The 22,580-nt window shown below is 49.6% G+C and overlaps 2 protein-coding genes and 1 long non-coding RNA gene across 5 annotated transcripts; 1 reads left to right on the forward strand and 2 right to left on the reverse strand.

Moving 5' to 3' along the window:
* Positions 1 to 556: 556 nt before the first annotated feature.
* Positions 557 to 8,258, forward strand: BLOC1S2 (biogenesis of lysosomal organelles complex 1 subunit 2). Of its 2 annotated transcripts, none has more exons than XM_067537447.1 (5): positions 557 to 1,002; positions 2,501 to 2,666; positions 5,585 to 5,704; positions 7,477 to 7,581; positions 8,174 to 8,258. In XM_067537447.1, exons 2-5 carry the CDS (start codon positions 2,624 to 2,626, stop codon positions 8,203 to 8,205), a joined length of 300 nt encoding a protein of 99 aa, XP_067393548.1. In that variant the 5' UTR covers positions 557 to 1,002; positions 2,501 to 2,623; the 3' UTR covers positions 8,206 to 8,258. The 2 variants fall into 2 exon arrangements, with proteins under 2 accessions (XP_067393548.1, XP_067393542.1); XM_067537441.1 differs by having other exon boundaries at positions 2,550 to 2,666.
* Positions 1,050 to 2,615, reverse strand: LOC137146271 (uncharacterized). The gene is made up of 2 exons (XR_010917895.1): positions 2,520 to 2,615; positions 1,050 to 2,324 (listed from the first exon to the last, which is right to left on the reverse strand). It is a non-coding gene; the product is annotated as an uncharacterized lncRNA (long non-coding RNA).
* A 3,031-nt stretch (positions 8,259 to 11,289) lies between the features above and the next one.
* LOC137146280 (zona pellucida sperm-binding protein 4-like) lies at positions 11,290 to 20,191 on the reverse strand. 2 transcript variants are annotated; one of them, XM_067537457.1, is made up of 12 exons: positions 20,009 to 20,191; positions 19,513 to 19,634; positions 19,329 to 19,431; positions 18,522 to 18,677; positions 17,881 to 18,068; positions 17,083 to 17,180; positions 15,952 to 16,082; positions 15,356 to 15,545; positions 15,121 to 15,268; positions 13,797 to 13,875; positions 12,541 to 12,657; positions 11,290 to 11,431 (listed from the first exon to the last, which is right to left on the reverse strand). In XM_067537457.1, the coding sequence occupies exons 1-12, from the start codon at positions 20,181 to 20,183 to the stop codon at positions 11,343 to 11,345; spliced, it is 1,596 nt and encodes a 531-aa protein (XP_067393558.1). In that variant the 5' UTR covers positions 20,184 to 20,191; the 3' UTR covers positions 11,290 to 11,342. The 2 variants fall into 2 exon arrangements, with proteins under 2 accessions (XP_067393558.1, XP_067393567.1); XM_067537466.1 differs by lacking the exon at positions 15,356 to 15,545.
* Positions 20,192 to 22,580: the final 2,389 nt, after the last annotated feature.

Below are 22,580 nucleotides of genomic sequence, written 5' to 3' on the forward strand. Positions count from 1 at the left end.
GAAGGAAGAGATCCTGCTAGATCTGAAACCACAATCCCTGGCTTTTCACTTCCTCAGCAGCTTTGAGTTGTTGGTACAAACGTTATTTACTGTGTTTGTTTAAATAACTGAACACTATCTGATGCTTAGAATTGTTTGTTTGATTAGTTTTCTTGTTCTGAAAGTAATTATTAAAACATCTTAAAATGTGTTTGCTGGGACAAGAAACACTTTGGTATCAAAGGGACATTAATTAACACGTTGGTGGCTATTTCTATTACAGCATGGCCCCAACTGCGATCAGCCAGTGTGCCAGGCACCGTACAGACGAGCTAGCAAAGCCCCAATAGCCAGGGCAGGAGGGGAAGCAGAGCCTGGTGTGTGGCCGTTATAACACGGGGAGCCGGAGCCCTCCGGCCACGGGCCAGGCACGGCCGAGGCGCGGGGGTGAAAGGCTGGCAGGCCCGAGGCCTAGCTGGGATCAAGAGAGGCTCCCTCCGCTCGCCTGGGCCTTCCTGCCGCTGCCAGCCGGCCCGAGGGTCACGGGCTGAGCGATGAGGAGCGGTGAAGGTTCCAGCGGCGCAGGGAGATGGTCAGCGCCCAGCCCAGCCCAGCCCCGGCCGGGCGGGGTCGGAGGCCGAGGGGCGCCGCGCAGCTCCCCGAGGCGGGTTGTGGGAGGGGGGCCGCCCCTCCCCACAACTGGGGTGAAGCTGGCGGGTGGGGGGGCCTGAGAATTCCCGGCCATCGGCTCCCCCAGCCCAGGACAACCACCGCGCCCCGCCCGGGCCGACCCGGCACCCACGTGTGACCATGTGTGCGCAGGACGTCACTACCCGTCACGTGTGATAGACAGCCGCCTCTGTGCGCCTGCGCTCGTGCTCCAGCGCCGGCGCAGCAGGGGGCGGGCCTGCGCTCGGCCTGCTCGGGGGAACGCGGAAGCGGCCGGGTTTTGCGACCTACCGGAGGCTGTCGCCATGGCAACCGCAGCCGCTGCCGAGGGGCCGCCGGTGCAAGTAGCCAAACGTAAGGGAAAGGCCGGGGGGAGCCTGAGACCCGCCTTCCCCCCCCCCCCGGCGCCCCCGCCCCCACGCTGGGGGGCCTGGAGCAGAACACCCCCCCGGGTGCCGCGCTGCTAATGGGGTCTGTCCTCGAGGGGCTGCGGGGCCCCAGCGGGACTCGGCTGGCTGCTGAGCGGGAGCCCCTGGCAGGCCGGGGCCGCTGCCCCGGGAGGGGTGCGGGTGGAGTTGGGTCTTGTCCCTCGGCGCACCCTAGGCTAGAGAGGGGGCGGGGCTGGCGCTCCCCTCCCACGGACCCGCACTTGTCCTCGGGCAGGCTTCGTGTACTCTGCGGTAGTCGGGGCGCCTGCCCCCAGAGCGCTTGGTGTCACCTGTCTACCTGTTGGCAGGTGCAGTTCCCCACCCCCCACGTGGCATCGCTCTGTGGCCCCTAGAGCCGGGTCTCCATCCCCTAACACAGCAGGGTTTGTTTTTACGGTGATGGGCTGCGGTGTTGGCTTGGTGGCTTGTCCTTCCCTAGGCTGAGGTTGTCTGCTTCCCCACACACCAGTGCACCCCGCTCTGATACATAATGGTAAACCTTCAGGAAGTGGGTGGTGGGACCCCTCTTCTGTCACAGCTGATGCTGTTCTTCCACATCCCATGTGTGACTTGCTGTCCAAGGGAGCCTTGATTTGGCTACTATTCCTTGCTTACAATGAGCCTGACATGAGCAACATGAAACATCAGGAGGGAAAGGAAAATGTCTTCACTTAGCTTGGTAGCCTATGGTTTTGTCATGAAAAGCTTTTCCAGGCGAATGACTCTCATAATTCTTCCTGGATGGAATTGATACTAACCACTTATGTAGCACCGCAAATGATCCTCTCCTTAGTCCAAAACAGAGTCAGACTAGTTCCCTACTGCAAAATGCATATTGCCTATGGGCTTGATTCTGCCATATGCCAAGCTCTTCCAGTGAGTTGTTAAGTGCCCTCACAGGCTCCTAATAAAGTCAGTTGGATTTATGTGTGCTTGGACATCTCTCAGGATTGAGCCATGTAAAGAAAAGATAAGCAAATACAGTGCAGAAGGTAACTACTCAGATAAAGGAAACAGAGGGGAGATTATTAGTGGGAAGAACATTACGAAGGGATTTGAAGAAAGAAAAAAGTTTAGTGGACAAGGACTGTTGCAGCATCTTCTAAAGAGAACACAAAACTGTTCTTAATTAGTGATCAAAGATTGGAAAAAAACCAAAAATGACAGTAGATTCAGCCAATAGAAATGATCAGAGTCAAAGATCTTTCCAGAAATCATTGGCATCATGTCATCTGGAGAGGCCTGTCCCTGAAATAGATAAAACATTCACTGATTTAAAATCAAGCTGTTAAATCAACCTTATGCTATTTTACAGATAACTTTGTGGATTAATTGTCTTTTAATCTAAAATGTGCACCATATGCTGAAAATAAATAACAAAAAGATCGGTACTGTTTTTACAGTCTTGGATATGTTTTCAATAGCTGACCAACTTTCCCTTACCCCTGTGCTGTTCGTTTATAACCTGATTAGAGGATCCTGCCGTGGAGACAGCAGAGGAGGCTAAGGAACCAGCAGAAGCAGATATCAATGAGCTTTGTAAGGATATGTTCAACAAAATGGCCACTTACTTAACAGGTGAACTGACAGGTGAGACCAACTGTGAAACTAACGAACCTGGTTAGCATTTAGATGAACTGTTAAAGAAGTATGTTGCTTGGTGTCTCAGGGCTTGTCTACACAGGGACACTCAGGAAAATTAATCTGAATTAACTAAAGGTGTGAATTAAAAGTGGATTAGTTAAACTGCATTGAGCCCTGGTGTGGGCAGAATTAAAGTGACCTTAATTCGATTTAGTGAGTTTATTTTCACAAGCAATTAGACCATGGAAAGCTGGGGTATGAATGTACCCTGCACTACCCTGCCCCAGTCTAACTGTCCCTGTGCACCCCGTTGATATGTCTTAATAATTCATTAATGAGCTTTGAGCTAGTCCCATTTCAAAAAGGACTAGATCAAAGTGCTGTAGCAAATTGTTAATGCATGTCAGTGGGGTCATAGTTAGAGGGTTGCCACCTGTGTTGAAATAGAATATCCGCGCATCTGCATATGAAACTAAAGAGGGCCCTAGATTGATGTGACTTTTTATATTTCAAAAAGTTTCCGGTATGGTACAAGCAAGTGAATCAAGTTAACTATTTCCTCTTCTGAGAGCTTGTCTATACGAACACTTAGTTTGTGGCAAGCTGAGGTGTAAATATATCACACTGTAGCCTGCCATGCACTAAATGTCCATGTGGACACTGCTGCCATGTGCTAGAAGTTCCCTAGTATGCTTTAATCTACTCCCATTTCAAAGCGCTTTCACACTAAGGCCTGGTTTACACTACAGAGTTAGGTCAATGCAACTGTTGACCTAACTCTAAGCTCTATACTAAAATGCAGCTCCCACCAACATAGCTCACCTGCTACATAGAATCATAGAATATTAGAGTTGGAAGGGACCTCAGGACGTCATCTAGTCCAACCCCTCTGCGAGAGGTGCAGTGCTTAGGTCAATGTAATTAGGTCGACGCAGTCTCAAGACTGACACTGCACTGCGTTGCTAACATCGACTGTTGCTGCCTTTCAGAAGTCATCCCACAATGCCTCACACTGACAGTTAAATTGGTGCATGTGCTTCTGGTGAGGACATGCACCACCGACACAAAGAGCATGGTGTGGACATGCAAAAGCGATTTAATTACTGCAGTGGCTGTATGGCAGCCATTAAGACGTCATAAGTTATGTCGACATTCTCCTGTGACAAGTATAACTCACCTCTATGGGTGGGAGAAGTAAAGGCCATGTAATGGAACCACAACTGTCCCCTTTAAGAACAGCAGGAAGCTGCGGCAAAGACTATCTGGGAAGGTCTCCTGCAGAGAAAACTGAAATCAGGGAGATCACCCGAACTAGGAGTAGCTTGCTAAGGTAGGAGGAAGACCCTGACACCAGAGGAGTTTGGAGTAGGGGGAGGGGCCATTAGCAGTGGGTGGGCTTGTGCCCACCCACTTCCTAGGTTACAAATAGGACCAGAGGAGTTTGGAAGTCAGAGCTAGAAGGCTGAGCTCTGGCCATGTAAAGCCTGAGAGTGGTGACTGAATGGGGACCCAGCTCCAGGAAGGAGGGCTGGGGACTCCCTAGCTAAGGGAAAGAGAGACACTGGCCTGAGGTTGGGGCCTGGAGTGCTAGTGTGTATTCAGAGGATTGAATAAATTGGACCCCAGAAGGGGAATGTTTACATTACCTTTGAACTAGGGGGTGGAGTAATGAGCTTCCAAAGTAGGGGAGACAGAGACAGGTGCCATGAAATGATTTTGGGTGATGGCTGACCCTGTTACAGGGATCTCTACAGCTGCTCCATGTCACTGAATGGAGCAAGTGTTGTGTGTATGCCGCAGAGCCAATATCCCATGAAGCATGTGGAAATGGGTTGCTGTTCTCATTAGCTGCAGTTAAGAGAATAGAAATGTTTCAGGGTGTTGGCTCGGCAGCACCAGCAGCATTATGTAGGTTGCATTTGTGTTAAAGTTGTTAAGCCACAAGTAGCCTGGTGGCATGTCATTGACAAACCACCTATTTGTCCAAAATAAATCACGTCAGCAGACTTTGAAAGGACCTCTGTCATTTCATATTCCCTGTGGCCCTGATTCAGCAAGGCACTTAAACACCTCTGTCTATCTTACATACTTATCTGGCCGCTATTCCTGTAATATCTGAGCACCTCGCAATCTTTAATGTTTTTATCCTCCCAGTACCCCTGTGAGGTGGGGCAGCTATTATTCCCATTTTGCAATTAAGGAATTGAGACACAGAGAGACTAAATGACTTGCCTTCTGTTGTACAGAGCAGGGACCCCGATTCCCTGAGTCCCAGGCTAATGCTCTAACCGCTGGACCATCCTTCCTTTCTAATGGTGTTTTGTTGAATCAGAGCCTGTGTGCAAAGTGACAGAGGTCAGGTTAACAAAGAAGTCTTAACTCTTATGTTTTCCAACTTTTTTCAGCTTAATATGTTTCTCTTATTATTTTTCTTTATAAAAATGCAAAACAAAAAAACAATGCAATGAGCTGTGTGGGGTCATAAGCCCAGATCCTTCAAGCAGTTGCATACAGGCAGACCACCGTGCCTTTATGGAGCCCCAATGACTTTTGTGTGGCTCTGTGTGGGCATAAGGGTCCATGCATGCAGATCAGCTTTCAGAATCAAGGCCTTTAGCTCTGTAAATAGAAACTTTTGTCCTTCAGAACGATAGGTATTGTAGAAATGTATAAAATAAGCCCATGTTCTTTACTTAATATGCTACCATATTTATTCTTCAGTCCATCTGATGTTCCAGTCTGCAACATTTGATTCCCTTGTTTTTAGAGAGCATCCTGTTAAGAGTCATATTATTGAATGAGCTATTCTCAGCTGTGTTCAGCTATCCCCTTGAAATCTTCTACTCTGAACAGTATGTACATAGATTCCAAACTCTCCCAGTTGTTTTTATAAAGATGTACATTTTTTCTCATTTTTTATAAAGCCACCAGTGAAGATTACAAACTCCTGGAAAACATGAACAAGCTGACTAGCTTGAAATATCTGGAAATGAAAGATATTGCTGTAAATATTAGTCGAAACCTGAAGGACTTAAATCAAAAATGTAAGTAAAAACAAATCAGGAATGAATATAGAAAAGATGTTACACAGTAAACAGAGCATCTAGGGGCCTATAGTTCACACTCCCATTAACTTCTGAAGAAGAGAAGGCTCTGTAAAGGTTGTATGTGCCTAGAATATATGGTAAGTCTAGAATAAGTTTTATTTGAAGCTCATGGTTTAAAACTGGGGGTCGTGACCCTTCAGGGGGTCTCAAGGTTATTATGAGGAGGTCATGAGCTGTCAGCCCCCACGCATGCGGGTAAGGGTGGCATGGCATGGGGAGGGGGAGGATCATCACAGCGTGAAATATTTTCAAAGGGGGTCTCAGCAAAAAAAGTTTGAGAACTCCTGGATTAAATGAATGGAGCTCTCTGAATAGTACTAATGCTCCTCCTTTTGCTTTTCTGTGGGAGAGGCAAAGGATGATTTTGTGATTAGTTTGCAGAAGAGGCGCCAGGAAACCTGGATTGTATTCCCAGCTCTGTGAGAGTCCCACTGTGGCATTGGGCCAGGTTAGTGTCTGAGCCAATTTAAAGTCAATGGAAAGACTCCAGTGACTTTGAGGGAGAGTTTGTTCAGGTCCATAAGATGTGCCTATCAGTGTCCCCATTTGTACATTAGGAACAATAATATTTATCTACACCAAGGGTGACATGGGGATCAAGAGGTTTAATCCACCAAAACACTTTGCCCTTCCTTAATATTATTTTCCCAACTAGTTATTTCAGCTGCTTAGTTTACGCATAGGAGAAGGTAAAGGACAAAATGTAAGACGTGAGTAAATTAAATAGTGATTTGTAACCTAAAGGAAACTGTGTTCTAGCCATATGGGTGCTTTGTGTCATCATTGTGATTATCCTGGCCCAAGATATGTATCTGTCTGCCTTTGGAGAGTCCAAATACATTTTAAAATTCTTATTCTATTCAGTACCTGTTTCTGTAAGAGTGAAAGTTTCTTTCTAAGATTGGGATTATTTTCTATGAAGCATTAGAGGGTCTTCTAAATCTGTTCCAGAGGGGTAGCCATGTTAGTCTGTATACAGCAATAACAATGAGAGTCCTGTAGCATTTTAAAGACTAACAAATTTAATTTCTGCAGGTACAAAAGCTTATGCCTGCAGAAATTAAATTTGGTAATCTTTAAAGTGCTACAGGACTCTCATTGTTTTTTCTAAATCTGTGTTTGTGTAACAGCTATATACCTTCAATCACAGATATGGGTTATGCCAATGATATGTACACGCGATCTTGTTTTCCAAACACGATAAAACTTTGCAATTCCTCAATGCAGATAATGAATCAATCCTGCTAGATTACTGATTGAAACTGGAGATTTATTGGATCTGTGTGCAAAATGGGTGGTAGACATTGTGCTGCTATCTTTGTATAACTATATGCTATAGGTAATAAGATGCCTGTATAGTGAGTGCGGTAAATAGGTTTTTCTTTCATTCTCATAACTGGGCTACATATGTCGTATATTTGCTTTTAGCAGATTAGACTGATTGAGAATTAAAAAAAGATACTTGTATTAATTTAATTCCCCCTGTATGGGGTTGGGTTGTTTTTTTTTGTTTGTTTTTGTTTTTTTTGGTAGTGGTGAGTTTGAGAATAGTTTAATTGTTATATTATATTTAAAAATCCATCTCTAGACACTTGTAAAATATTCTATCCAAACAATGTCCCTGAGAAGCTCTTTGTTTCAGATCTGAACCATTCCCTCTCAGTGAATTAGTAAGAATTGATTGGTCTGGTTTTCCCCCCTTTTTTAAGATGCTGGTCTTCAGCCGTACCTGGAACAAATCAACCTAATTGAAGAGCAGGTAGCAACTCTTGAGCAGGCAGCCTACAAGCTGGATGCCTATTCGAAAAAACTTGGTAACTATTTCCCTGTATGGATGCTATTGAGCAAGATAACCTGTTATACAATGTATTTGGAAGAAGCTAGGAGTAATTTTCATAAAGGATTTAACTAGTCAGTGTTGGAACTCTGAAAATGCAGTGTATGATTGTCCTCCTTTCATGAAACTGGATAATAGAAGTATATTCGGAATAGTAAGCAGCATATTTTAACTTGGATATATTAGAAGTAGCAAGCCTTACATGGAGGCTGAGTATAGTATGGCTATTGTTGCAATATAATTATTAATCCCACCTGATTCTGCAAGGCACAATGGTGGATCAGTTATCTGGTGCCTAAAGATGCAGATAGGTCCTCTTAAAAATTCCTGCAGACACCTAAGTAGGTTATGTGCATAAATCCCATTGATCTTAATGGGAGCTAGGCACCTAGTGGTATTTTTAAAACATCTGTTTGCAACTATAAGTGCCTAAATACCTGTGAAAAACTGTCCCTAGTGCCTCTTATCACTCTGAAGTCAAGGGGAGTCTAGGATACACAGCAGTTTACAGAATTGGATCCTTTAGTCCTCCTCTCAGTTCTAACAACCATTCTATCTTTCTTCTGCAGAAGCAAAGTACAAAAAACTGGAGAAACGATGAAATTCTACAACAAAAGGATGCTTTTTCCTTAAATAAAATAATTTTTTTGAGAATTGGGTCATGACTCAGATTGACTTGTCAAATTCCTAAGGTATGAACTGCACAAAACACACAAGCTATTACTTCTGGAAGAATTGTAGCCAGACAGACTAGTGATGTTGTTGTCTGTCTATTCCTTCTCAGGCTAGAAAACCTTCCCTTTTCTCAGGAACCTGCTCTTTTACTGCCTCTATTATTGAGCTGTAATGAAAAGCTGAAATCTGTACTTCCTGAGCTCCATATGATCTTGTAGAAAACCTCCTCCACAGCATATCAATACATTCTCCTCTTCAGTGCAGGACCTGAAATTCCCCTTGTTCCACTGCTTCCTTTTTCTCACTTAAAGCCTTGTGTCTTTCCATAAATACTCTTTCCATCTGTACTGTATAAAGACCTGTGTTTTCAGTGTTTGCATTATGAAAATGTGATGATTCATAATCAGTTTCATTGAGATACTTCAAGACTATCTTGTGTAAATGAGTTGTATGGATCTCCCTGCAAGTTATGGTACTTCTCATTTATCTACCTTTTAGTTATCTAAAAGCAAACTTTCAGTGGATGGGACACCATTAAGTATTGATGGTATTGCTACCAAAGGCTCATCTGAAAATAAGTGGTTAAATTTGTAACAATGTGATAAGAACATTACAAGTGAAAGCCAGATCTATTTACACAACTATGAATTAATGAGTTTTAGTGAGGTGGTATTGGAGGACAGAATAAGCTTCAGGACAAAAAGAGCATTCCCCCAAGGAATCAAAAGAGAACTGTAAAATAAACTTGTCTTTCTACAACATTTATCAATTTCTTCTTGCACTCCTCCTATTAGACTATTTGATCCTTGATGTTCTCTGTTAAGGGGAATTAAGTTGTATTTGGTCTGTAACTAATCAAAGGGTTGTGAACCTAGCACAATGAGGTCTCAGACCCTGGCATGCTACCCTAAATCTCTACTGTACTATAAGCATTTCCTCAACCTTGGCTGAGTATTGTCCATGGGGGAAGTGTGCATTTCACTTAATTACAGATAAATTTATTTAATATTTGGTTAATAAAAAGGTTGATACTTGGTCTTGATCATGTAATTTTTTTGAACAAATATTCAATAAGCTCTCAGCTTAGGAACTGACTACTGAAGTTTACACCAAAGGTGTTTCATCTTGAGACAGAAGCTTGCTTTCTGGATGTATAATGGGTGGCAGTAGTGAAAGCTTGCTCTAACTTTGCAGAGCTAAAATTCTTTACATCACTATTGCATGTGAAAGCTTAAAAACAAAAAACATGCACACCCTACAGTGATCCCTGTGTTTTTAAGCAAGTCCTAGTTCCAGGGAAAAGTTTAGTATCTGGATGGTAGTCTTTTGTTAAAGTGAGCTGATGACTGCTGTGACACCCCTTGCTCTAGCCTCCTCCCTCAGCAAAATGTGGGTAGAGGGTCTTTCAAAAGCATGAATTGGTTTTAAGTCAGATCTAATCAATTCCTCATGCCTTGATGGGTCTGTAGAATCTCCTCCCCCCTTTAAGTTGCATACTTTGTACACAGTCATTAACAAATCTGTTGTCCTCCCCATAGAAGAGGGAAGCTATTTTGTGTTTAGCAGAGAAGAGCTTTCCTAGTCCTTCATCCCCTTTCTGCCAGCACCTAGGCCTAAAGTACCTGCCACTGTGTAGTTTGACAGCAGTGATGTAGATGCTTTTATTTTTAAAGGCCTTTAGTTTTATTTCTTCTTAAACTCTCCTGGCCAGTTTTCTGTATTAGAGCACAGCTTCAGTTTCCCTTGCCCTAGATTCCTGTTCTGCCCTCACTGCTCCATCCTACTAATTTCTGTGAAGGGGTGGAGCCAGACTCTCTCACCTGATGTACATCAGTGGAGCTTTGTGGCTTATACTAATGGAGTCTGGACTACTGAAACTGCAACCCTGAGTAAATCAGATGTTAGACTGAGATTACCTGAAGAAATAGCCTGGTACTTTCAGTACAGTTCTTACTAGAGCTCTGCAAAGAGGGAGCCCCCTCTGGCCCTAGGGTCAGAGATCTTCAGCTCAGCAGAGTTAGGACAAATCAGTACTCTTCTGCTAGTAATTGCCAGTTGAAGGTCTCACTGCTCATGCAGTGTGCACAACTAAGACATACCTTTGAGGCAGGGAGGAGAACTCTGATTCTGCTGCTGGCCTGGAGCTGCAAGGTCATAGCCAGCTCTCCCCACCAAGTATTCCTCAGTCTCAAATTCTGCAGCAATTTGCTATCCTAGGGTGACCTTGGTCCCCTTAGGCTGGTGGTTGTTCAAATGCATGTAGCACTCCCTGTCCTGAGCCTTAGGGACCTGTGGATTGTGTTGTATGATTACAGTGCAAATGCTAGACAGCCACCAGTGCCTGCCTTTCAAGGTCACAGGAGAAAGTGGAGGGCAACACTGGCCTCCATGCTGAGAGAAGGACTGGGGGAGAACACCTGACCTTTCATGATTCCCCCTGCCCCCATGTTCCCACCTCTTTCAGACTCTCCTGCAAGACATTGCTCCAGGGAGCAGTGCAATAGCAATCTGAGGGCTCTGTAACTGCAATAGTATCTCCACTGCTGCCAGTGGAATTGGAGGTTTCATTTGTTGGCAAGGACAGCTCCTGTGTCACTTAAAGAGTTTCTAGGGCAGAGAGTCCTCCCCCCAGGCAACCTGAAGGGAGTCCTGGCCCACCCAGTATATGCTAAGGGCATCAACAAGCACCAAGACAGGCATCATTGTTGCTGAGGCAGAAGGCTACAGGCAGGTGAAGCCTGCTGAAGCCATCACTTCAGAACCCTGACAAAGCAGCACATGTTCCACCACCTTTATGTAGTTGGATGCTAGTATTAGCCTGTGTCATTCACCTGGAGACTATTCCCCATGTGCATCCAGAGGGAGATTTACAGACACTAGGAAGGAGATTCACTCACTGAGTGAAAAGGCTACTAGTTGGGCTTTCCAATTCCATCAAGTGCTATCCTTGCCTGCCCTGTCCTAGAAGCAGTTGCCTCCCAGCTGATCAGAAAGGCCCAGAGACAGCAGGTAAGTCTGAAGCATTTATTGCAATGTAATTTCAAGCTACATTTTTTGTCTCCATCACATAGTGAGTACAAGCATCCCAAACAGGGCTCCTAGAAGTGCTACACCAGCAAGTGTCCAGGGTGCTCCAGTGCTCACAGGCAGTCCTGTCAGAGAGGATGACAATAACCACAGTTAAGCAGGAGCATGGGAGAACTGCAGTCAGTGTCCCATTTGTTGCTTCAAATTAGGCCCCACCCATGGGAGGAGGAAGCTACCTATGCATTGTGATTCTAGGTGTAGAGGAGATTTGGTGAAACAATTAAGCTAGTTGACATTAGGAGTAATGTCAAATTACTTGGTTTTACACCTCACTCTTGCCTAAATTCCCCTGGTTGGAAAGCTAGAGCCTTCAGCCTGTGCTTACATAGGCTAGGGATAGGTCTCCTGAATGGTCTGTTATCAAGAACAATTCTGGAAAGTTTGGCCTCCCTCCCAGAGGGAGGATTTCCCCAAGTCTACTATACGGAGACAAATAGCAGTAGGCTGAAGTCTGTTGACTTCTGCTTTAGAAGCACTTAAAAGAGACCATTCAATCAGAGCCCAGTGTCCTATTCAAAGGAGGGACCAGGGATAATCTCATTTAGCATTAAAAAGGGACATGTTTAGAGATTAGAGCCACTGTGCTATTCCTGGCTAAAGTGTATTTAGCAAGAAAGATGCAACAAGTTGCTATTTAAAGTGGTTTTACATCTGAATTAGTTCTGTCTATGCTCTATCCCTGTTTTAATTAACTGTGCTCCCTCTTTAGATGTAGGGAGAGCGCTAGACACTTGATTGGTCACTAACATGGCAGCAATAGGGGTTCACACTAAAGTGAGCAGCAACTGCTGTTTTTACTTTGGGGCTCTCCTGCAGCTACCCGAATGTCAACTGCAACCCAGTTCTCATTCAGATGAGATAGGGTGGAAACTCTCAGGTGGCTGCTGTCTTCCCAGGGTGATGAGTGGGGTAGAGACCACTCACTCACCTGGGGTATTGGTTCATGTTGACCAGACACTAGGGATAGAAGGTTAGATGGAGATGCTTCAGACTGCAGGTTTGACAGTGGCAGCTTGGATAGTGCCAGGACACCAGGGCCAGGCAGGGAGTCCATCTGAGCTCTCCTGATCCCAAGGTGATGTCAGGTTGCCTATAACTCATGCAGCTCTGGCAGGGTCATTTATGGCTGCACCCAAGCTCCCTTGTGGAGAACCCTAAGTACAGTGGTACTCACCAAAGCTCTGCACAGCATCATCCCTTTCTGTGCCATCCTGGAGAAGAAACACAGGCCCCCTGCTGGTGATGGGGGAAAGGCCTGTCTCTGGGTGTTGCTCAGAGCTCCTTCTGCCCCCTGAGAGAGAGAGAGAGAGAGAGAGAGAGAGAGAGGCAAGGGAAGTGTTTTAGATGCAAAGCAGCAGTGCCCTAGAGTGACCAGGTAGTCTGTTATCATCCCAGGCAAGGTAGTACAAGTTAGCCTCCCCTGCAGCAAAGATGGCAACACAGCCCTACTCTCCCATTGTTTGCCAACGGAGATGGAAGTTTGGACTCAGGTTGAAGAGGCAGCTGCATTGACCTTATCTTTGAGATGGAGTGTCTAGCAAACAGAAGTGACATGTCTGCACTGCATGGAAGTCCTATCTGCTGCACACTCAGAGGGTCACTGGTGTTTACTAGCCAGGATCACTGCTTTTGAAAGGGGAAGTGACATCCTAAAGTCATGCCAGGCCCAGATCATGACTGGCTCCAAAATGGAGGTTTTGGCCAGCTCCCCCAGTTTTACACAGCAAAGAGGCCTTGACCCTGCAGCAGGAGCAGTCATTGGAAAAATCCAGATAGGTATCTACCTGCAGGTTTACACAATGCTGCCTGACAGCACAAGCCTTCCAGCTCTCCCCAAGCCTTTCAGGTAGTTTTGTTCCAGGCCCCCCGCCCACCCCGTAGCACACTCCCATTGCTCCTGCAGTTCCAGGGGTTCACCACCACCCTCTTCTTCTAGCTCTGGGCTTGCCAATGCATCAGTGCACTCTTCTCAAGCCTAGCGCTGGTGGGGTAGTTCCAGGTGCTCACCTCTCAAGCCTGCAGGTGCAGGGATTGAGAGTAGTCAGCCACTGCACTCTGGGCTGCCCAGCCCTCTGTGAAAACCATATCAGCTGCTCCTTTCCTCCTCAGGAGTCCAGAGTCAGAGGGGGCCATTCTTCCCTGCCTCCTGAGAGGTGCTGCTGTGGGAAGTGGGGAAGGTGGCCTAGGAGGGGTTCCTGTGAGCAGGGTTGACAGTCACATGGGGCTGGAGCTACTGCATTAGTGCAAGATGGATTTCAGCAGGAGCTGAAGTAGTATTGGCAATACTGGGGAGGGAGGGGCTAGTGTCAGCTGGGCATCACTATTCACCAGTCCCCCCCCTTAGTTTGGGGCAGACCCAGCATTGAACACAGGGTTCCCATCAGCAGCCCTGATCCCCATCCCCTAGGAGGGATGAACTGGGACACTTACTGGCTCCAGCAGGGCAGGAGATGGTGCAGGGCTCCAGCCTGGAGGGTTGGCACACAGAGGCACTGCAGTGCAGATACACCTAAAGGACGGACAGGTGTTAGCAAACAGCAGGAGCTGCTGATCCCTATGGGAGCAATGCTGCAGGGGGTTCCCCAGCACTGAGTCCCTAAGGCTCCTGGGAGTCCAGCTAGTAGATGATCATCCCCTTGCAACTGGAAGGAACCCAGTGGTCTGGCCCCCTGCCATCCCACACTGAGGGAAGGAAATTCAGCATCTAGTTGCAGACAAGCCTGGATTGTGTTGACTGTCAGAGCCAACTGCTCTGAGATGGCTTGGCCCTCATGGGGGCAGAGAAAGAACAAAGGGGTTAGAAATGCTGCTCAAATTCTCATTGGGATGTACACCAGTGCACTGGGAAGAGTCCCCCAAAAAGGCAGATATTGGCAAAAATGGAGAGCAGATGTTAGAGGAGAGATTGCAGGAGAGTCCTCTCCCTGATTGAGCCCTCTAGTCACATCTAGAGAGTAGTGTGAGCAGAGAGGTGGGGACAGCTACAAGCCACAGACCAAGCTACAAGTCAGTCCTTAAGCTGGGTCAGATACTGCTCAGCCAAGGCAGCCTCCAGAGATGCTAGCAGATACTTTTAGGATATCAGGTGCAGGGTACATTTTTGTCCACATACTGTGGCGAGCTCTAGCATGAGCAGCAGATGTGGCTTCCCCACCCCATGAGCAGCCTGGCTGCTCTAGTACAGCCTTCCTCGGTCAGTAAATCCAACATGCTGGTGATGGCTTGAGACCCAAGTCAAGTCAAGCGTCACCATTAGACTGATGAGAAGTGGCTTCCTGGGGGCACTTGGAAAGCTGGGTGTGTGAGCTATGGGTCTTGTTACCTAACTCCAAGTCCTGTGACCTCATCTCCTGGCCCGCTGCCACATGTTAAGGCTTTAGGGCAAGAGTATTTCTACACCCATTCAGCAACGAAGTTTTAAAGGCTTTTCCTGATCGCCTTCTGCCCTGCCATTTACAAAGAGCAGCCAAGTCTCCACTGCAGGCCACTGGGCAGCCCGAGTTATGCAAAGGTCTCATTGAGCTAGGGTCTGGGCAGAAGCAGGACTAGTGTCCCAGTCTAGCTACAGATCTTTTCGCCTAGTCCCCCAGCTCCAGAACCCCAGTTGGCAATTTGCCAGTTAGGATTCAGCCAAGGTGACCTGCTTCAGCATGAATAGGAGGTGCCCCGGTAGACCAGCTCATCTCCTGAGCACCCCACACAGGGCTGGTTGTGTTCTAATGGAGCTGAGCTACAGCTGCTAAGATAGCCATACCGGCCCTGCGAGTGCCCGCTGGGAGGTAGACTCCACAAAGGTGAAGGTGCTGACGATGAAGCGCTGGTGGTGAGATGGGAACAGTAGCCCTGAGGCAGCTCCCACAGGGACCAGCTGGGTTCGATAGTTGTCTCCTGTGTACGGGCACCTGGGAATGAAGAGAGCAGCTGTGAGAAGGTGCCCAGCTCTCCCCAGGCCCAATTTAAGACTCTCACCTAGACCCCTAGTCACTCACCCATCCACCAGGATTGGCCACTGTGGCTGCTGTTGGGGGTTGGCGCTGGGGGTGGCCCAGCACTGGTGCAGGACCAGAACCAGCACTGGGTCAGTTCTCTGCAGGATCCGGACCTCCACGTAGATGGGGTCCCGCAGAACCTTCACCACAGGGTAATCTCTGTCTGTGTAGTAGGAGCTGTAACTCTGCTCTGGAACAGAGATGGACACGGAGGGGCCACTCCCGGTCAGCACCCGATGCAGGTAGAGAAGCTTTGCCCCTATGATGCACTAAGACCCCTGCAGGCTGTTCAGGAGAGGCTTGGACTTCCAGTGCAGGGGGGAGTGTTTGCCCTGCACTAGATCTAGCTCACAATACAGGAGCAAGGCTGCCTTTCCGTGTGTGAGGACAGATACTGCTCACTTCCTGCTCAGAGTGCTTAGTTGAATCCCAGGAGCATCAGAGTGCAATGGACAGCCCAGTCACAGCCTTATCCCCACCCCCAGACCTACTCCACACACAGAGCCAAAGCCTCATCTGGGCTGGGGGGCTTACAGCAGAGACCTGATTCCTGCACCAAAGAGGTAAGAAGGAGCCTCCTCAGACCACTCCCCTACCTGTAGCAATGCGCAACTCCAGTGCCAGGGGGCCAGGCTCGGACACAGCTGGAGGCGGGGAGAGGGTGAAGACCTGGACACTCAGGGGGAGGAAGTTTCCGCTGGTGGAGTAGCTGCAGCGGACATGTAACCTGGGGAGAGCCAAGAGGAGGAGCTGGTCAAGGCCAGGCATGCACTGCAGAAATGGAGTTGAGGGACAAGCCCCACTTAGACAGGAAGCTCTGTGATGGGAGTATGAGCCCCAGCGGTTGGGACAAGGTTAAGGGGAGCTCAGCTACCCAGCACCAGGAGGGGAGCTAATTAAGGATTAGTCCCATTTGGAGAACCATGGAGGAGGGACTGCTGGGCACTAGAGGACCAAAAGGAGAGCTGCCCTACAGAGTGGCCCCACAGGGAGAGGGCACCTGGGTTCCAGGCAGTTTCTAACCCCCAGCACTTGCCAGGAGGCAGCACACCAGCAGCAGGCCATCAGGAAGCCACACAAGCAATCAGACCATCAAGGAGGGGAGTGGATGGTGTGGTCCTGGGAAAGGCACCCATGGGCAGCAAGTGGAGGGTCTTGTAAGGAGACAATTTTAGTGGATTATGCCCAGGGTGTCTGGTCTGGAGCCCAGAGCAGAGGGTGGGCCTGGTTCCCCTTCCCCCAGGAGAGGGGAAAGGAAAGCCTCCACAGGGAGCCGTCAGGGACCAGACCCTGCATGGGGTCTTGTTTTGCATGTAAGCCTCCTACAGCAGGAGGAGTGACCTGAGCAGAGGAGAGGCTGAACATGGTAGGAGCAAACGGAGGCAGAGCTGCTATGATGCCAGGCCTGTCTGCAGAAGGACATGCTGACTGGTGAGTTCACTCCATTCCCCACCACCTCCAGGAAAGGGCTGCAACCCAATATCCCCTTTGACTCACTTCACACCTCCCTCCACCTTGCGCCTCTCCCTCCAAGGCCAGTCTTGCCCTGAGGAGCTGGGAGAATCCAGGGTTTGGGGAGAGTCACTATGCTGCAGGTGTCACATAATAGCTGGCCCCAAACTGCTCCCATGCTATCGCCATGAGCTGAGCTGGTCTCCCATGACACGCAGAGGCAGCTCTGGAGATGCAGGGCAGGAAGGGACAGGGATACCAGCCTCAGGAGTTACCGGAAGGTGCTGTCCCGAGTGATGGAGCCCAGGCTCCAGGTTCTCACATCCCGGTCTGCCACCAGCTCGTTCTCATACACCCCCTGATCTCCAGCCATCTGCAATGAGAGGTCAGATGCCAAATTGACTAGCCCAATAAGGGAGCTCTGACTCAGGGCTGCAAGCCCTTTAGCTATTCATCCTACACTGACCAGCAGGCAGCTCAGCTCCCACCCTGGAACCCAGGCTACTGGGAGGAGTGAGCCCCTGTGACAGAGTCCCCCAGGAACTGGGCTCTGGAACCACTCAGGGTAAAGCCAATCCAGACTCTAGTGCTCAGAGTCCTGACTCTGGCCTCAGAGCATTCAGCTCCCTTGCTCCGCCTGAACTCCCCATGAGTCCCTGGACAGGATCCTGGGGAGCCCTGCACCCCACCTTACATTCAGAAGCAATTCACAGCCAGCATGGGAATCAGAAGGGTTTATCTGTTCTAATTAATCTGCTAAAGTCTTTCTATGCTGTTATCCTGAGACATTACAGCAGCAGCCACCAGCTAGGTGGCCTCAGAGCCCATTCTCAGGCCCTGCTCCTGAGCCCCCCTTTGAGGGACAGGCCCTTCCAGTCAGCCATCCCCTTGCTCCTCCATCCCTTGCTCCAGTCCTTTGTTTCCAGCCCAGGCAGGGTGTCTATCCCCTCCTGTCTCCGCCTGCCACAACCCAAGTCCCATCACCGAAATACATGAGTAATATATGGGGGAAACTGAGGCACACACTAGCACTCAGAAAACCTTAAGACCTCTACTTCATCACAGCCACTTACCCGGAAAATGGTGCCACAGGCAGAGAGTGGGAACTGGAACAGGACAAAGGCATTGTTCTGTGCCACAGGGACACAGCCAGCACTGCGCCCACTGGCCAGATGCACCGAGTCCAGGATCAGGGGTGGCAGAGTCACATCCTGAGAGACGGCAATGGAGAACTGGCCATCTGGAGTGCACTGCGCGGTCACTAGAAGGGAACAAGGGGCACGTCGGTCTCCCTCCCGCCTGGCCTAGCCACTCAGGACACTAGTGTGAAAGCAGCAGCATGTCCTGTAGCTGGATAAGACCCCACCATGTTCTACTGAGTCCCTCCCAGGCACATGCAGGTGCTGAAAGGGACCCTGGCTGTGCACACACCACAGAGGGGCTGCAATGGCCATGGGACACGTGCTGTGATTCCGGCCCATGAGGCTGGCTCTGGTATTGTACATGGCAGGAGCTCTCAGCCATCACTCAGAGGCTGGATGGGAAGCGTTGCTCAGGGCCTGGATCTCACACGAACTAGGCCAGCACTGAACTCACTGCAGGACTGGGGACATGGAGATCCCTCAGCTTTGCTGCCAGGTATCTCAGCCACTCCCCTCACCCGAGGGACCATTACAGTCAGTGCTGTGGACTGTGTGCGCGCACTGAAACTCACCCGTGTTGCCATAGTAACAAGGCTTCACCCTATCACTGGGGTCAAAGCAACAGCCACGACCTTCACAGTCCCCATGGGTGATGGGTGGGGAGGCACAGGGCAGCCGATCCTGGCTCTGGATGGCAGCACAGACACTGGGGCTTGGAGCATCCAAGGCTGAAAGGAAACAGGGGGAAATCAGTCGGGATAGAGCCAGTGGAAGTAGGAGAGATGGGTGGGATGAGGTGTTGGCCCACAGAGCCCACACCCTCCTGACTGGGCAGGGGCCTTTGAGGCTCCCTCAGGACCAAGGGACTGCAGGACAGACATCATGCTGCCAGCTCACAGATGCTCTGCTGAGGAGCATTGCTCTGAAGCCTCCAGCCCTCAAGAAGGCTGGGTCTGCGCACTCCCAGACCAAAAATTCTCCATTTAATCCTGGGGTAGTTTGGGCTATGGGTTGGTGAAGGAGATGTTGCCTCTAGGAGAGCCTCTGGCACTTGACCCCACCCCAGGCCCTGACGGAAGCCTCTAGGTGCAAATGCACCAGAGACCATTAACAGCAGGCTCTGTGTGAGACAAGCAGCCAAGCACAAGGCAATGCTCCCTGCCACAGGCTCAGCCTGCGAGGAAGGAGAATCAGTGGGCTAAGGGCAGCCATCTCATCCTGCTGAGGCAACGAGGGAAACACAGGCCTTCCCATTGGAGGCAGGCTGAGGCCTCTCTGTATCTAACTGGAGGGGAGCAGCTATCTCTAGACAATCATTCACTCAGCAGCATTGCACACCCAGCCTCATACTGGTGAGTGTGAGAGGATGAGGCCCTCACCTGGCAGGCTTCGGGGGCATCTGAGCACCTTCTCCTCATGCAGGGCCCTGCGCCCACCAGCCGCCATCCCTTCAGTCCCAACCACCATCAGGTACTGGCCATTCTGGGGAGAGAGAGACTCAGACATCAGGGCTGGCAGAGCAGCAGTCCCAGCACCCAAAGCAGGCGCCAGAGGGTCACTCACCCATTCAGAGACAAAGCAGCCAGCATAGGAGGCATCCACTCTCCTGGAGCCATCTGCAGCCAGAGAGACCCAGACCCCACAGCTGGAGTCATTCTGCAGAGCATGCAGCCTCCCAGCTGTATCTAGGGAGGAACAAGGGGATCAGCAGCCAATGCAAGGGAAGGAGGCCACAGAGCCATCCAGCAAGCAACTGCCCACCACACACAGGGGACAGGCTTTTAGCCCACCGTGGGCTGCCCTGGCCAGGCCAGCAGCACAAGGCACTGCCCAGGATCCACAAGCTTGGGAAATAGCTAAGCCCAACAGCGCTGCTGGGAACATGAACTGCAGCTCATGTCAGCCACTGCTCAAGTACCCCAGGACTCAGCCAGCTGCCAGGCAGGGCTGGGCCATTGAGAGGTAGATCTAGGACAGTCAGTCCCTTCCCTTCCCACTGAAACCACAGCCTGGGCTCCCTCTACACCCAGGCAGGGTTCACAGGGCTGGCCCCACTTACCCCAAGCAGTCAGTGCCAGGGACCCCACACGAGCCTGGCCAGGAGGTAGTATGAACTGCAGACTTCTCTGGCCACAGACCAGCTGTCTAGGACCCCCCTGGACTCCCAGCCCCAGAGCAAAGGAGCAGTATAGCACCCAAAAACACACAGCGCCACCATGCCATACCCCAACCATGTTGTTCTCCTGCTAGTAACCCATAAAGCCTATAGGCCAGCCTTCCCCCTTTATACCCTGCAGGCAGCTGGGATTGGCCAGCACCCAGGTGACAATTCCTGCAGGAGCCAAGGGAATAGAGTCCAGCCCCTCCCCTGAGGTCTGGTCACCCCCTGCCAGGGCCTCCAGCTGGGGCCCGTTAGAGCCACAGCACAGGCCATTATTACTTGAGTTAATGGAATAACATGGACTGTTATCCTCAGACCTCAAGGTGGATCTGATTGCACTGATGTGTACCATAACTATGTATTTCCTGGTTTTCAGAGGTCTGAGTTTTACTGATCTCATCATTCTGGAAGGGCATGAGATGCCTCCAGGCAACCTTAAGTCTGTGTTAATGAAGCTTTTGTAAGTGAGTTTCCTAGGGTTTTTTTTTTTTTTTTAAAGAAAGGGAATTTGTTGAGGGAGTTAGTAGTTGTTTAGGCAATTATAGTTCTCTCTTAGATTTGTAGAAGATATGCTACTATGGTTAGGTAATAACAAAAAAGACCTAGTTTTTATGTAGTGTTTGCATCAGTAGATCTTTTTCAACATTATCTTCATTTTGGAGATGGGAAACTGAGGCACGGAGAGGTGAAGTGACATGCTGAGGGTCACCCAGCAGGCCAGTGGTAGATCTAGGAATAGTCCTAGTCCAGAGGTATTTCCAGTAGGCCACACAGTTGCAATGTGATGCCTCATTGTGTCTCCCCCTACTCTATATTTTGCTATAGTGAACGCGGGATAATGGTTATGCTTTGAAATGTTTGGTTGCTAACAGGGCCAGTGAGAGAAATGTCACCCATGATCTATGTCCCAAAAGCGTGATAATTTTATTATCTGGTGGTTACAGTAACTTGAGGAATGTAAGAATAGACTGATGTGTCTCTCTCCTTCTCCAACCCTTACCCGCATCAACACCACCTTGCCAACGTTTCCAGCTCCCCTCCCCAGCCCATTAAGCTGTTAGTTAGCACCACAGAAGCCATTAACACATAAGGGAGTTGCTCTTTACTGGCTTGTGCCCTCTCCTCCTGTATGCGCAAATCACAGGCAGTGGCTTACTGGAGGGCCGCACGCTACCTTGGTTATGTAGTACAAGTGGAAAACTGAATTGGGCCCCTCCCTGCACTACCCACCCCAGCCAGACCCCCGGCCCCAGCTTCAGTCAGGTTTCCGTAGCCATGCCCCAAGTCCATCCAGTCAGCCTCTCCCCACACACTCTGGCCAGCCTCCCCACCCCTTGGGTGATATGCACCTTAACTATCCATTTCCTGGATTTCAGATGTTTCTGTTTGTGTTATCTTCAGCCTCCCACCCCACTTGTCTTCCAGAGCCTAGCTCACATGAGGGGAAAGAACAGGGTCCCAGAAACCCCAAGAGGGCCAGGGTCCCCCATTCCAGGATATACAGGGGGCAGAGAGAAGGACTCAGATCCCTGAAGAGGGGTAGGACTCCCCCAGATCACACATGGAAGGGAAGAATTCAAGGCTTACAGACTCCCCCCTTCCCCTAAATCCCCAACTTCCTCTGCCACCCTCCTCCATGTTACCCCTCACATTGTCTAACCCTTCCTGTCCTCTCCTTCTCACTTTCCCTAAATCCCAGCCCCGCCCCATTACCTGAGCCCCAACCCCTCTTCCTTTCCCTGCGACCTCTTCCTATTGATCCTAAACCCATCTGATGCCCAGACTTCTCTGCTGTGGGGAGCTCCCTAGGGCATGGACCTCTTGCTCCAAGAGACCTTCCAGCCAAGGCGACAATGGAGTGACCCTCCAGGCTAGTTCACCCGCTGGCCTACCCATGGCTAGCTGTAAGGATGATCAGGGAAGATGCCCTGCAGCTCTGTAGCTGGGCATCCTGTCTCCTTAACTACATCTCCAACCTGGATGGCTGGCTGTGAGTTTACAGCCCTGGGGCATGGGCTGGTCACCATATTTAATTGCTGATCCTCAGCCCCTTGTGGCAACATGGGCTTGGAGAGAGGGCAGCACGCTGGGGGTGCATCTCTCTGCCTCTATCAGAGCCTGATTAACTGCTCTAGAGGCTTCCGGCTCAGAAGGCTGCATGGGCCTTGAATTCCCAACCCTGTGTCCTGAGTGCCCGGGTATCACCTTGCTCCCGTACAAGGTGGCCTGGAAAGGCAGGCCAGCAGAGCTGCTACTGGAGGAGCTGACGGCTGCACTAACCTATCCTATCTGCTGTAAACGTGGCTTGTCAACAAGGGGCGAGTGCAATAGGAGATCACCCGCTCTCAGTTCTCAAGCTTGGAAGGACTCTGGATTTATATAGGGGAGGACAGGTCTAGGTACAGCATAGTGCTGGTAACTCCTGTATGATAGGCTGAGCCTGCAGCTGGGAGAGCTGGAGGAGGAAATG

Source organism: Emydura macquarii, unplaced genomic scaffold (genome assembly GCF_026122565.2).
Source record: "Emydura macquarii macquarii isolate MOO-44397 ecotype Brisbane River unplaced genomic scaffold, CSIRO-AGI_Emac_v2 contig_67, whole genome shotgun sequence".
Lineage (NCBI taxonomy): Eukaryota > Metazoa > Chordata > Testudines > Chelidae > Emydura > Emydura macquarii.

Bases quoted from the DNA above. Each gene is read 5' to 3' on its own strand.
- LOC137146280 (XM_067537457.1), bottom strand. From the start codon at position 20,183: ATGGTTGGGGTATGGCATGGTGGCGCTGTGTGTTTTTGGGTGCTATAC. The intron at 17,181-17,880 runs GTAAGTGGCTGT...CTCTCATTGCAG, and splicing joins CCTGTGGCACCATTTTCCGG to ATGGCTGGAGATCAGGGGGT. The intron at 15,269-15,355 runs GTGAGTGACTAG...CTTCATTCCCAG, and splicing joins TGGCCAATCCTGGTGGATGG to GTGCCCGTACACAGGAGACA.
- BLOC1S2 (XM_067537441.1), top strand. From the start codon at position 954: ATGGCAACCGCAGCCGCTGCCGAGGGGCCGCCGGTGCAAGTAGCCAAA. The intron at 2,667-5,584 runs GTGAGACCAACT...TTTTTTATAAAG, and splicing joins CTTAACAGGTGAACTGACAG to CCACCAGTGAAGATTACAAA. The intron at 5,705-7,476 runs GTAAGTAAAAAC...CCCTTTTTTAAG, and splicing joins GAAGGACTTAAATCAAAAAT to ATGCTGGTCTTCAGCCGTAC.